Genomic DNA, 15,670 nt, shown 5'->3' on the forward strand with positions numbered 1-15,670 from the left:
TCGATTTTCATTAATGAACAATCGCGAAAACAAAAGTGGATTAAAAAATTTCTTTTGTCAAACCTGTACATAGAAGGCTATAGATAATGCATTGAGGCAATGAAGCCAATTAGATGGAACTTCTGAAATAATAGCTGCCTTCGCTAATTTGCAAATCTATACCTCGAAGTGAACTGACGCAGAAATTAGGCGCCGTAACTTGTCAATTTGAATTGGTGCGCAATTATTTTTTGTGCCTCTAAACATACTGTTTCTGCGATGGTAGAGATGTACATTATTATACGACTTAGCAGTGCATAGTTTGCAAAAAAAGGTAGATAAAGGGGCGATAAAAGGTAGTTAAATTATTTCCCCTTAGGCGCCGTACAATGATGTAACTGCTGCTATTTCCCCTTCTTCCTGCTACATTGAACCTCTGTTCGTTTGTTCTAGGTAGAATTAATTTTCTTCTTCTTCGTTTTTATTAACTCCTCTTGCCTTGACTACAATGTAATTATTTTGCTGTATCATATACATAGTCACTCTCTCCTTATTTTCACTCAAATACACTTGATTTTAGATTGATATTTTTTCATCAAGCTCAACTTGAAAACAGCTGATTCGTAAGTTGCATCTTTTGACTCTTAGTTTTGCTTTTTGTGCTCAATTTCTTAACATTTCACAATAATTACCCGTTCTTGCCTCGTTTATTGCACGTTCTAAAAAAGATAGGGTTCGCTATAAGGTAGATTTCGAGTCGCTAAGTCAGGACTGGTGAGCATTTCTTCTGTAACTCTGTATCAATGAGAAGGAAAACCCTAAAACGCCCAGTTCCTTTCAGCAGTCTCAAATCTGTCCAGATAGAACGTTTTTTGCAGATATCTTTTGTGCACTGTTTTATCCAATTTTCTGTAAATTACCGAGGTATTGATTGATACTCAATTCGGCCTAATAACTAATCGTTCAACTTAGCTGTCGAACAAATTGCTTCGCTCAGAATACCAAATAATTCCAATTTATATTAATCAAATTTTTCTTATTTTTTTATGAATAATTGAAATCATAGATGGAGTTGACGCATCTCATTTTATACAAATTTGATGCGCGCTACATGTTAGCTATAGTTATAGTATCAACTTGCTGCTGTCAACAGTTGTTAAACAGGTGAAATTACAAGCAAGTCCAATCAGTAAAAATAACAAATGATATCAATCAAAATTTTGTTCTCAATTGCTTTCATTAATGCCATTGCTCAGACTGCGTGCAAATACGGTGTAGCCAGTAGGAGAAATTGACTCTGTACTATGTACAAAGTTTCTTGTACATAGGAACATTGTGCCTCAGAAAACTTTTCAAAAGAAATATGTCTAAAGAAATTCTCTTTCTCGACAAATCATTTTCAGGGTAAACTGTACATCCGATGAAAGATTAACAGAAACAAGACGAAGTAGTGAACAATTTGCCAGCCATGACGTTTGCTTTAAAACACACTTCATGTCTAACTAAAACGTCAAAGTTAACATAATTGAACTGTTTTTTGGTAGCTTTTAAGCTCTGCTCCTCTTTTTATCAGCTTCGTTTTAGATGTTATTTCTGAACCATTGGTTGGATAGAGATGACTCTGTTGACCAAAGTCTGAGTTGAAAATGGTCTTATGGTCTCCCAACCTCTCTGATTTAGTATAAATTTCACAAAACAAACTGAAAACGCCATATCAATTTCGATCTTTCATAATCCTTTTGAGTGTGTTTCTTTGAACTGGAGATTGATTTTCAGTTTCGTGAACTTATAGGTCAACATTTGTAAATCCTGGTTTGATGATAGTGAGGTAGTTCGCGTTCGGGTTCTTGCTTCACTTCATGTATGTTTTTCACGTGTTAATAATGTTACTAATGATTTTGATAGGCGTGATCAAATCGATAGGGCTCTGATATAGTGTAGAAACAAATTTAACGAGTCAAGATATTCTATTCCAATTGTTTTGCTTGCCTATGTTTTTTCTTCAGTCAGTAAACTTAGCTCCAACATCGCCGTCCTGTTCTTCATGATGAAAACGTCATTTCTTTTTGGTACAGGAATGAGCTCCGTCACCGGTATACTTTGAACAAAGCCGTTGCAATGGGTTTCAAATTGTAGATAGAGTTTTCGAATATTTACTAAATCTTCCCTTCATCGTAGAAATGATAAGAAAACAGTATTTTGCCAAGGAAGAAGTGACCGGGTCATTGTTTTTGGATTATCAACGTCTAATTTGAATTTGATCAACAGTCTTTCGCTAAGTGTCAGTTCAACAGTACGCATTCTTTTTGAAAAACATTTTCCATGACAAATTTTTAACAAAGTAAACATGGTTTCCTAAGTTACATGCAGCAACGTACTCTGCTAACTATCATTTAGTTTTAAAAAAATTTCCGTTGTCTTTGGTCATTGTACTCGGCTTCCCTTTGTCAAAAAGGCAGCAAAATAGCGTAGAGACCACTGCTTGTATTCAACTTAGGTTCAGTTTCTATATGAACCACTGTAACAGTTAGACATGTAGAAAGACAACACTTCGTTTTTTTTAATCCCACGCCCGAATTTTTCAGTGAAAGGGACAAAGTTTTTCACTCCGACATTTCTAAAGGCTTTGAAGTAACTAATCGCTCTTCGGGGAAACCGGCCACTACTCGTGTTATCTCTCGTGTTTTTCTCTGCAGGTTATCATCCAGATCTTGATATTCTTCGTAACTTTTTTGTCGGATGCCTAGGATCCTCATGTTCCGCTGAAGAAAGTTTGTTAGGCGCTCAGTGCCTATGACTTGTTTGCTCTTGTGTTTATTCCGCAAGAAGTTGATTGCACGATGTTTTCTAGGTAAGAATAATCGTTGTTTTACATCGATGTCCAATTGCTTTTTGCTTATTCTGTTTTTAGCTTGGATGGATCTTTAGGAAAGACAGGGTCCGGAATGAACACTTTTGCTGCCTTTTTAAATGCAGCAAAGTTTTTTGAGTTTTTGTTTATTCTATTTACGCTGTGCGTATGCCAGCGTGTTCTCTAGCATTTTAAAGTCACTGAACAGTACCCACTTAATGAACGCTTACTTCTACAGCTTGTGTTATGTAAATTAATAAGATATGATTTGTTTATCTGAGACAGAAATTACGTGCAGTTGTTGTGAGCATTCATCTTCTTGTCGCTTCAGTCAGGCTGGCCTAGCAAGGACATCTCCATTTTTCAGTTTCGGCTGTTCTAGTGCCAGTGTCCCCCGTGTTGACAACATCACTCGCATAGACTCACTGAAAAGAATCAGCTGTATCCATTTTCTTAGCTACTGAATGTCTAGTATCTCATCACTTGCCGTTTAAAGTGGAAACTCTGCATCCAGTTTTACTGTAGTGATACTGACCGTATCTTCATTTCCGTGGTCAATGTCTAACTATTTTTGCGACCTGACTGCCGTTACTGATTGGTACAATCACTCGTCGGTACCACGCTGACTTTTCCAATAACAAAAAATAAGTCGGCTGAGTGCTACTTTGATTGATAAAAAAGATTAGCCACGCAAGAATTGCGTGTTTAGAAGGGTAAGCAGATGCATGATTTTTGATGTTTTCCGCAATTGTGTTGAAGTAAATCCTTCCAATGCTTGTGTCAGCTACAACTGTTCTATCACCTTACGAGAAATGGATTTGTCACAAGTCTCCACTTCTTCCTCCTAATATGTTCAAAGTTTGTTCTCTATGTCTTTTAGCAATCATCTCATTTGTATACTGAAAAGAGCAAACAATTCAATCAAATCAATCACTGAAGATACTAGTCACAGAATCTTGCTCTGTGTATGGATGTTTCACTGTTTTATTGAAACCTCTGTACACATAGTCGGTAACTGTCCATTGTTGTCCAAGCACTGAAGAGCCCTCCGATTTGGATATGTTTTGCTGATCAACTTTAAGACTTCCCGGATTCCTCCGGCAAATGCATTGCTGTTGCCTATTTGCTTTTTTTTAGTGCGCCGCCGTTTTCCAAGAAAAGAATAAAAGAAGGTTTAGCGTGTTGCGAACTTCGGTTGCTTGTTTTTTTGGATGAAGCTCTTTTGGTATTTTTGTTGATGCAATTGAACAATGTTTTTTATTGCACGCTCTCAATCACTTGTGATTTTAATCTGGGCAAGTTGCTGAGATCTTAGCTCCAAGTATGTGACACTGATATTCAATTTTTTAATCAGGTTTGTTACTTCTTGGTTGCTAAAGAAATCCCAAATCCATCCATTCTGCTCGGGAATTTGCTCATACAGAAATATAGATTTGAGATTGGTTGCCTGTGGCACTGGTCTTTCACGAAATCGATCAATTGTTCCGATCAACCCATGTACAAAATGGAGCGCCGCTTTTAGGTTGTCGTTCAGGCCACCGATATTTTATGTTTTGCCATTTATATCTGGTGTGCCCGTATTTCAAATTTGTCCCGTTAAAAGAACCTCTTTGAATATCAGTGTCTTTTGACACAAATTTTTAAGGCGATTTCCTTTTTGTATTGAGAAAACCTCGAATTATGAAAAACTGACCCAAATCTGAGTTGTAGTTGTTTACTAGGCTCTGCTTTCGTTCTTGGCTCTGATCCACTCAACAGCAGTTGCATTTAGTAACGCTTGCCTGTAAACGTGCTCCTACTCTCTACAATCTTTTGCGGTTGCAATTCCTCTTTGGGCTGACTGAAGACGTTTATTTTGTCAGCATAATTTTCTCTTTTTCTCCAGGTCTGGATATTCTTAGCTAAAGTCCCATCTAATAACCAAAATTTTTTCTTCAATTCCCCATCGTGGTTCCACTGACTACAATTCTGTAAGAACGGCTTAAAGTTCAGATCGCGTCCTTGTCTGTAGCCCAAACAGCGTTGAATAGTCTCTTTATTTTGTGAGGAACCTTTTCTGTCTCCAGATCATTCGTTCCATATATGTCAGCTAGCAAAAATGAAACATGTGCGCGTGGGTCTCGGAACTTCAACTAACGAGTTACAAATGGTTATTCAGCTTGTTGCCACCGCTCCTTTTTGAGACAAAAAACATGTGAAGAAAACTCAAAACATCGTTAATCTCTCTGATTGTTGCCCCGCTTATGTTGACAGTATGACTGCATTTGTAATTTTAATTCTCTGCGTGTTGCAATTGATAGTGCTTCATGTTTCATCCATTTATGCCAAACGCGTTCATATTACAATTTTTGAGTGTACCATTTAATTTTTCCATTACTTTTGTCAAATTTGTTTTGAACCGCAATTACACCATGACTGAGATTTTGATGCGTAAAAGTTCTGAGTATATTTGTTAGGAAAATTGTTGTTTTTGATTAGTTTGAAGTTTTTTAAAAAGAGTTTTTCGCCAGAACATTGGAAATTTTGTTTAGCGACTTTTTGTTATTTGGAATTGCCTAGAAGAATTTTTAGTTCTAGTTCAACAAATAGAAAAGTTTCTAGTCCAACAGTTTATCAACATTATTAGGCGGTAACTTTCTCCTGAAAAATTTAGCCTGCAATAACCAAATTAGAGGAAAGAAATAATTTAAATTAATTAAGTTTCGTTTTTAGAGGTAATTGATGACGAATCAAGTCTTTCTGATCGCTGATTTCAACTTACAGACAATTTTTCTCATTTGGATACGGCATGTTAAATAAGTAAGCATTTACAATTATAAAATGGTTCCAGACAGCGTCTTCTAGAATAACTGACAGTTTTTCTCTTTTTTGAAATCCAGTAACTCCGTATTCTCATCGTTGCAATAAAATTTGCTCTTCAGCCAATACTTGTTGCTTGCTTTCGTTTATTGCGCGACAGATAATTACCGAATCAAGTCATCAAAATTTCATTTTCATTAAAGTATTTGACATCAATACTAAACATATTTGTTATAAAGCTGTTCCGTGAGGTATTACGTGACTTTTTGGTTCCTTTTCGAACAAATTTTTTCTACCAAGACAAAGAGACTCAAAAAGTCCTTAGGTTTCTAACAAAACGATACTTTTTGTTCTTGTTCATTTTTGTTAAAGAAGCTTTTGAATTCTAAACGGTGTGCTATTTGCTCTATTAACACCCGTTTAAATTATTTTGCGCAAGATTGTGTCACAGAGATGGTCGATATTTTATGGCTCTTCCTCTAATTTTAATAAACAGGTACATTCATTTCTCAGAATAGGAAAAAACACGTTTGTGTTCATACATTGGTTGATGAAATAATTTACCCCATGACATTTTGCTTCTGTAGGGTCCTTGCAAATCTATAAATGGGTCCCGCAGGACTCTGCCTAATATTTTTACCTCCTTCCGCAGACAGAGCACCAAAAAAGGTAAGAAAAGTGTGATGAAAATGAACTCTTTGCTTTGGTAGAACATCAATTAATGTCGTTATACAATTTTTGGTTAGACGTTTTGGAAAAATACTTCTTTTCCTTCGATATTAAAAGAATTCAAAATAGGATTACATTCTTTGCTTTTATACAATCCAAGACTGGCAAAGCATCTGTCAAGCAAATTGACCCTTTTTAAAGAATGAGCACTTCAAAAAATGAAACTCATACATACAAAAACCAAGTTCTTGAAAAAGGCTATCAATGACAAAAGATATGGCCAGCGGTGCGATGGTGCCTCCTATGGCCTAACTATTAGCCATGTAACTCGTTTTATATTGCTCAAGAAGGCCATAATCTTTTTTACACAAAGTGAAACGGCAGACATAATTTTTGTTTTGTTCTGATCATTACTAAATACAAAAATTGAAGTGCGCCTCATTTATTTGTTCAAAAGTGCTTGTGAAAATACCCATCCAGGTTTTTGTTCCGTTGCACACTAAAATTTTTGTTTAAGGCGCAAGGGGTGAGTGAAGATGGCGGACGAAGCTGCCTTAATCCTTTGTGATGAGGACCAACTGGTCAGTCTTAATTCTCTCTCTCCAATCTCGCCAGACTTAGCCAGAAGTTTGTCAACTTCAAAACACAATCAAATTACTTCGACCTCTTGTGCAGCCGAGAACACGGCCACAGCGGTCAGATCAAACTTAAATTCCGAGAAGAAAAGTGACATTTTCAACCGGGCTCGCAGGACTCTGCCTAATATCTTTACCTCCTTTCGTAGACAGAGCACCAAAAAAGGCAAGAAAAGTGTGATGAAAATGAACTCAGAAAGCGAACATTTAGCAGTCAAAGACACCAAAAGAGCTACAAGTGCAAATGAAGAGATACAACAACAGCAATATCATCATCAACAACAACAATCACAACAACAACAACAAGTTATAGGTCCTCGCTTGAGTTCGAATGCAAAAGATAGTGGAAATAATGAAAGAGTTACGGATATTATTACAGTAACAAGGACCCAAGCCAGCTTGGAGAACTCAGACCCCCCTGCTGTCGAAGAACCCAGTCAAATTGTCAGCCGGCTCAAGCTAAGCAATTCGCAACCTTTCGAGGGCACCGATCCGATTCCCGCTTTGAAGAAAAACAGGAAAACTAGTTTTCAGCTGATGTTACCCACAAACGACCATGCCAGTGATAGAACTGATTCACCCGTAGCTGGCCCAAAATCTAGAAGGGCAACTTCGTTCAGCTGCGCTGAAAACTCAGCGATAATAGACATAAGTGGGCACAAAAAAAGACGAAGTTTCCTCCGACGAATTTTTAGCGACAAACGGAAAATAAAGCGATCTGCCTCGACTAAATCTAAATCAAGGTTAGTGCCAACATGTCATTAAATCACACAATTATCTAATTTTTACGTAACATCGCCGAACTAGAAATTTTCCTGCCAAATACTCTTGTAAAATTAAAGTAAACTCTAAATAACCGACTGATCCCTGAATAATCAAATTGTTTCTGCGACGCTTGTTCTAACTCTGGAATTTGATAACCAAAGTTACATAGTGATGAATTTCATCAGACGAACTCCAACGGTTATCTTTCCCATTAACGGTTATCTTGTGAGATCTTGCAAGCCTCTTGCGAGAATCTTGCACGATTACCATCCGAATATGACTGCGGGTAATAAAAGACGATTAGTCAGATCATAATGAACATGAGTAAGCTTGCTACGCATTACACTTACATTTTATAGAAATGTGTCAAGATTCATGAACTACAAATAGTGCTTTTGCAGTCGGTCTCGTGCGAATAAAAGATGAACAATAGTATTAAATATCACTAATTATTTTGGAACCTCAACACAAATGGATCTTGACTTTGTTCTGAACAAATCAATCTCATCGACCACCATTGTGAAAAACAATTCCACGGAAAACTTGATGGGATTGACTTCATTAAATCGCTTCATTTGAAAATTAAATCGCTTCATTTGAGAATGAAAAATTATTTGCAAAAAATAATTACACCGAAAGCAGTTAAAGTACTTTTGAGTGAAAGTAGCTTCCATTTTAAAGTAAAAAGGTGCGATATGAAAGCTGCTTCAACAAAATTACGGGCTTTCTTGCTATTGCGTAATTCAGCTATCGAAAGCGCCACCCGGGTCGAGTCTAAATAATTAACTTGCAAGAAGTTGCGAGATTCTTGCAAAAGTTGGTTAACTTGTAAGAACTTGCAAGACGAATGGCTAACTTGTAAGTTTCTTGCAAGTTCGTCCGGTCGAGAACAGTTACTGGTTAATTTAATTTTACATTCAGTCATTTACCGTAAAAGACGCGGGGGAGTTAGTTGCACTGTTTGGATAGCATAACACATTTCAACCTAAGTTGACAAAATGGTTACATTTTGAACTTTATCAACTCAAGAGAGATCTTTTGGAATTCCATTAAAAAAGTAGATCTCAATTAGCTTCTCCGCGATTGCTTTTTTGAAACTGTCCCCCAAAATATTGACTTTGATTAAATTTTCAAATCCAAATGTCAGCATTTTCTCAAAATAATTTAGTAGCCCTTCATTTTTATATCCTTTTTTATTATTTCAATTCACTCATTTCCAGATTCTATATTTTACAAATATCTGTTTACATTCAAGTATCGCAACGTTTTTTGTACACTTTAGTGGTGTGTGTATGTGCTTGTTGTGGTGTGTGTGTGTGTGTGCGAAAGCTTAACTTGTAAGAGCCTTGTAAGTCGAATAGTTAACATGTAAGAACTAGTAAGTCGAATGTTTTACTTGTAAGAACTTGCAAGTTTTTTTAAGAGAAACTTGCAAGGCGTTGCATCGCCTTGTGAGAACTTGCAAAAAACTTGCAAATTTTTACCAGTTAACCATTCGGCAGCCACATTCTTTGTAAATTGAAATTTTTGTACCTTTAGAAGTTTGCCATGTGCAAAATGTTTTCTTTAACTAGTGCGCAGTAATTTCACTTGTCTCACATTGTCAAAACTCTAAGCTAAGGGTTATCAAAGGGTTAGCTTAGGAGAGCGTCTGGCAAAACTCAAAAACTAAAGGACATCCCCACAAATAATTTTAATTTACAGGAAGGAACTGTCAGGAACGAACTAGCAAAACGAATTGTATAATCCAAAAAATTTAAGCCTCTAAAGCTTCGTTAAATTGATAGTCGAAAAAGAAGAAAAAAATATCATCAAAACTGATCTAGAAGAACTGGCATGTTGAATCATTTCAACAATTAGGTTTGATGACGCAATTGTTTAATTCTAACTCCTATTCTTTATGATAAATCAATTTCTTAACCTTTTGTTAGAATCTGTATAGAAACAATCAAGCGTTCTGAACTTGTTGAGCTTTTAAAAAAATGCTATAGCAAACAGAATATAAACACTTTGTAACTCCATGATTCGAATTTGTGTTTAAATTTGATTTGTGACTTTTTCATATAAAATTTAATCGCCTCATGTTTCTGGTTAAAAATTTAGAACCCAATAATGTTACGCTTTATCGTCGTTATCCAATTAATATGTTTGCAAAATCCTAAATTTCTCAATTGCCTATAGACAAAAAACAGCGCACGACAGATAATACCACACGAAATAACAGCTAACGAAAACACTCAATTCCGTAAAATTTGTTCAAAAAATGGTTTTAAGAAGTTGTTACAGACGAGTTTGAGCTTACAAAGTTATTATTAAACATTGATAGCAAACTTGACAAGTAGTGGTATCCAGGGTAATTGTGTAACAAACAATCAATTTTAAACAAATTCTAGAAATATTGACGGGTAAAACTAAGAGGAAATTCGTTTAAAGTTGTGGAACACGTAGTTTACAAATAATCACAGAAATTCAAGAAAACTATGCCTATTGTTTAATTGAAAATTATTATAATTTATTTATTTCAATATCTTTTTTAATTTAACTCCAACACATTATTTTTGCGTTTCTTCATCGTTTGCTGCTCAATTGTTTTCATCCAAAAGAAAAAGAAATGCTTACAGCAATTAATGAAAAAATAATTACTTTTTTGAGGGAAAAATTGCGTGGAATTATCATCATTTAATTTTTTCTTGTCTCCCTAAAGATGGGCTTTGATTTTTCACCATGAAAAAATATTTGTAAAAAAATCAAAAGTACCCGCAACCGAGGAAGAAAGTCCAATAGTTACAAAACCAACTAAAACTAATGACTTGCAGTTAACAATGCAGATTTGAATAGGTCAAAAATTTATGTGCAGGTTTTTCGGTGCTAACGGTTTTCAACATCAGCTGTCATAAATTTTAACAGTGCTTTAATAACTCCAGAGTCTCTAACATCCGTTGCGAATAGCATTGTTTTCAATTCTAAATAAACAAACTTTCACCATTTTCAGTGTTTATTAGTATTTTCAGAAATATGCAATCCTCCCGCCATAAATCTTATGTTCTTAAATAATCGTACTGATGAATTTGAAGTCGTTTTGGTCTACCAAGTTCTAAAAACATCTTGGAAATGAAGGTGAAATCTTACTAATTCGGATTAGTCATCAAGATCTTGTAAATTTCTTTTGAATTCTGCAGCAACTTTGCACATTTTAGATATTGAAACCATACCAAGCTAGTAAGGAAAAACTTATCTTGCATGAAATTGTACCAGGAATATCTGTTTGTTCCGACCCCTCTTGAGGGGGAGGAACTATATACGCAAATAGTTTTTTTTGTTCAGATAATTTTGGCCGATCGATATGATAATTGTAGAGAGTTGTGAGTGTTATAATTAGAAAGCCAGTCCAGCGTAGAATATGGAATTAAAAAGATTTTTTCAATTTGCGGTTTCTATAAGTAGTTGTCGAGGTTTAAATTTTGTGAATATTTAGATCTATTTCAGCTGTTTTTATTTATAATTTTGACCAAATTTTGGTCAATTTTGACCAAATTTTCGTCAATTTTGCTAATAAGGTTAAAATTGTTAACTGAAGTGTTATAGATTTTATCTCTAAGTATAAAGGAGGGTTGCTGAATGATTCTTCAAAATTTAGACCTTTTTTCGTCCATAATGGACTAAATTTGCTTTTTTTTGCCCACTTGCTTTATAATTACTGGACGTAGACACCTTAAAACTCAGGCCAGATTCTTCTTAAGCTCAAAAAGGGGCTAGTTGTACTCCAGCTAGCTTTAAGAGGTTTCTGGAATTATAACCTTGCCAATTTTTTGCAAATTCAAACTCAATAATTTTAAAAAATGCATTATGTATTTTTGACGAACAGAAAAATGTTGTATAGAATTGATCTATTTCGCAACCATTTCAAACAATTGAGTGTTTTGTTACACGCAAAGCAATACTGGGCTGATTTCGATCTCACTGTGGATCCTTACAACAAATTTTTTTTAGATTTTGATGGCGCGCGACCTGTTTTTTCAAAATAATATCGCTATACAAAAGATTTTTATGGAAATTACAGAGAAGAAATTAAAATTAGGGCTCAATTAATGACAAATATTATCTAAATAAAGAGACCCAACGAGATGGTTTCAGAGTTAAGCGCATGGTTTTTATGGCTCTGACAAATCGTTTTCGTAAAAAAAAATTATGGACTTCTTTCATTTTGCTTTCCTTTCTTACTTTTTCCAGCCCCAAGAATTAGTGTCCCCAATCAAAGGTCCAAACAATTTTTAGAAAGCATAAAAGAACCGAGCCATTTTCCTCTATTGTTGTCTAATGTATATTATGACTTTGAAAATAATTGTTTTAAGAAATTATTTGTGAATTTTTGAACTTTGCTAAAATTTTATCTTATTCCTTTCAACTTCGGGCGTAATCTCAGTAAAGACGTGTTGAAACCGGTTTCTTTTGAGTTTTAAATTAATGCGAGTAACGGTTTTATAATCAACTATTTATTTTTTTATTTCGGTACTACGCAATCTGTTTTTTTATTTTTGATCATAATTGCATATTTTAAATCATTTTGTTTCCTTGTCGGATTATCACATTACTGAAAATTCAAATTAGGCAACGTAAAAAAAATCCACAACGTTGGAAAAAAGCGTATCTGGATATGTTAATTGTTTTTGTTCAACAGTTAATGCTTTTTGGGCTGAGACACAATTATCTCGCAAAACTTTGTGAGTTTTTTGCCTATGTTTGTCTTCCTTTTCCTTGTTTTGCGCCAGATACTCGATAGCAATATATTTTAATCGGGTTCCCAGGAGTTATAACTCAAACTAGTTAACGATTTCAGTTTAGGGCTGTTTGTTTTAATGACTTTCATATTAAATTTTGAGAAAATTTGTTTTTCATCTGTCTCCTTTTTGCTTTTATTTTTGTCACCACGTAACTCAATCTCACTCTTGAGGAGCCCCGTTTACTTTTGTTGATTCAGACATTTTTTTTGCGCTTGGTTTTACGTTGTGACTGATTGATTCTTCCATTTAGTTTCATAAAATTGTTTCGAGGTTTCTATACTGTTCAACTTTTGGCTTTCTGTTGTCATGTCTAAGCAGTCCTTTTATAAGGAAGGCTCGTTGATGTTAACATGAAGATAAAATGATGATTTACTGTTCTTGCAGGTAATATCTTATAATTATTGTGCTTTGAACAATGTAAAGTTGTATAATTGTTTGAAGTTTTGGCTTCTTGATGTATTTGTTTTTGCGGCTCGTGATTTAGTCTCATTATTAAAAGACTCATTTGGCTCCCAGAATTGTTGAAACTTAATCCATAGCTTTTTGTTGTAATTCTAAGTCTGATATTACTTTCGAAATTATTTGTTTTCTAAAATAATTTGAGTTTTTGTACTTTGAATAGTTCTTCGGTCTATTTGTAGCTTAGTCCCTGAAAAAACAGGTTACAACCTTTTTCCAGTGAGCTATAACTCTATCTTTATAACTGTTTTTGTTTTAAAAATTTGTTTCTTTGCTTTTTTATTATGAGATTTTATAAACTGTCTGATTTTTATATATTTTTACTATATTTGTATATATATATATACATATATATATATATATATATATATATATATATATATATAATATATATTATATATATATATATATATATATATTTATATATTTGGTTTCTTTTTAACTTATAACAAAAGTCGTTGATTCCATTGGCTTTTAAATTTTGCGCAATCAAGTATTGGATAATGACATGTCTCATTTGATTCCTATGTAGATATAAATGAACATTTTAATGGTTTCAGTTGATATCTAATGACATTAATAGCTGTGAAATTAATTGTTTTCAAAAATGGAAAAGTATTTTTGAACTTCGCACTTTTTCTGCTCATTTTTTCGACCTGTTAATCAGTAGCATTGGGGACAGGTCCCATATCTTTTCTAATGAAGTATAGGTTAAATTGCTTTGCTTTGGTTTTCATCTGATGCGAGTTTGATTTTGTTATGATTTTTTCTATTATATACATCGGGTTCTGGTCGTAAATAATGTTTGTTGTTAGGTTTTATCATTGTCCTTTCTAGCAGGCCTATCAACAACAATTTTCATTGGCCCTCTAGCGTGGAATTGGTATCTCATTGTTTGTTTATTGAACGATGTGTTTTTGAAAGTTTTCTATCTCTTCATCATTTGGTAGACAATTATGTCAAGAATGTGGATGAGCGGATTCGGAACATTAAGTGCGTACGCTTGTTGAATATACTTTGGTTTAGGGATGCAGAATCTTGTCGTACAAGTTAATGCGATTCAAGATGACTGCTCTGGAATGTCTGTGGTTGCATTCGGGTAACATAATTATTAGCTCGGAACAAAAGCCGATACAGCAATTCAATTTCATTCAATTACTTATTTTCTCTCCATTTTGTCTTTTTAGCGCTTATTGTTTGCGTTGTAATTTATGCGGCAGAATACGAAAAAAGGAACTAAAAGCATAATGATAGAGTTTAAAAAATGATCATTTTATGAAACAATTTTGCACTCAGCCTACTACAAAAGCTCAGCAGAGGGCTATGCAAATGGTAGAATAGGTCACTCAAGCCGTGTTAATTCTATTTTGTGTTCATGAAATTAATTAGCAATATTAGTCAGGCATTTTTTCCAAATTTTGGTCACGCGCTGAAATACACCTTTAATTTCTTTGAAGCTACTATGAGAAGAAAGAAGAAGTGGAATTATCTCAAAGATGGCCAAAAAAGGAAATTTGTAAGAAGTTTAGAAGGGGATTAAGATGTGCGTACATGATAAAGTGGTAGAATGGGCAAATCCCTGAGGCGTTGGGATAATTGTAAGCTGCTGTTTTGTTGGGCACGTAGAAAATTAGCAGTTCATTTCCCATATTTTCCGCTTCAGCGATACTCACAAAATTGCCTCCCCGAACGCATCCGAGCTGCCGTCTCCCTTCAAGTCTAACTCCATTAGCAGACGTACTAACTCGCCCACAGAGATCGCTGTTATTTCTGCCACCAGCACCGTTTTCAACATATCCAACTTTTCATCCAACGACGAGCTCTCCCCCTCCTACGCAACCACACGCAACTCTTCCACTAGGAGTTCTCTTAAGGCAAGCTTTAGATCGGAATCCTCGCGTAAGAATAGCTACAACTTTCGTGAAGCAACTGAGAGTTTCAGCCAATTACAGTCATCGCCTCAACACGGGCGCTACCCAAGCCAACCTTCGCCACAGTCAGAAAGTATGCATACATTGCCACCAATCGCAGTTTTGGACACCGATGATACAAATGAGGTGTCGAGTGAGACCAAGTCCTCTTCGGAACCCTCCGAAACACTTCAAAATACGTGCGCGACGCCAGAGATATCGAGCAAGAACCAAAGCGCCAGTAATGGTTCTGATACGAAGAAGGTTTCGATGGCAGCTAAAATCAAGCGTGGGTCTTTCCGGATGAGCAAGCGCTTACACCAGGTTACTTAATTTATGAATATTATAGTTCCTGTGTAGTTTTATCTTTTAATCATTTGTTAAGTCGATGTAGAGTTTTAAGCATATGTGCTAATTGCAGTTAGGAACTAATGTCCGGTTGGAGATACTTGTTTCCTACTTCGTGGGGTCCGGAGAGGATATTTCAGGGGGGGGGGGGGGTAGAGTGTTGCTTGATTTTGATATTAGAAACTAAGTTTTAGAAGAGAGCAATGCCAATTGAATTCCGACTGCAATTAACTCGAAAGCTAACAACGTTCTTGCTTTTTGAGCAGAATTTCAAGATAAGGGGGAAATTATCAAAATGTGTAGCAGAAAAAGTCTACGTGAAACGAACTCAACCAAACGTTTATCTCATTGCTTCAACTTGATAACTTAGTATTCATTCTTTCTTCAATCAGGCCGTTAGTTCACTTTTACTTTAGTAGCTCCAATTTTTTGTCACTAACTCAACCTATACTAAAATATTTATTTTTAGGGTTC

General features: G+C 35.1%; 1 protein-coding gene across 1 annotated transcript in view; it reads left to right on the top strand.

The window, feature by feature from the left end:
- The first annotated feature begins 488 nt into the window (after positions 1 to 488).
- The window catches only part of LOC142334661 (uncharacterized), a 112,079-nt gene continuing 96,897 nt past the window's right edge, over positions 489 to 15,670 (top strand). Inside the window, 3 exon segments of the mRNA XM_075382873.1 lie at positions 489 to 602; positions 6,816 to 7,676; positions 14,602 to 15,172. Coding sequence (XP_075238988.1) covers positions 6,835 to 7,676; positions 14,602 to 15,172 — 1,413 coding nt within the window. The 5' untranslated portion in view covers positions 489 to 602; positions 6,816 to 6,834.

Source organism: Convolutriloba macropyga, chromosome 2 (genome assembly GCF_964194025.1).
Source record: "Convolutriloba macropyga chromosome 2, txConMacr16.3, whole genome shotgun sequence".
Taxonomy (NCBI): domain Eukaryota; kingdom Metazoa; phylum Xenacoelomorpha; order Acoela; family Convolutidae; genus Convolutriloba; species Convolutriloba macropyga.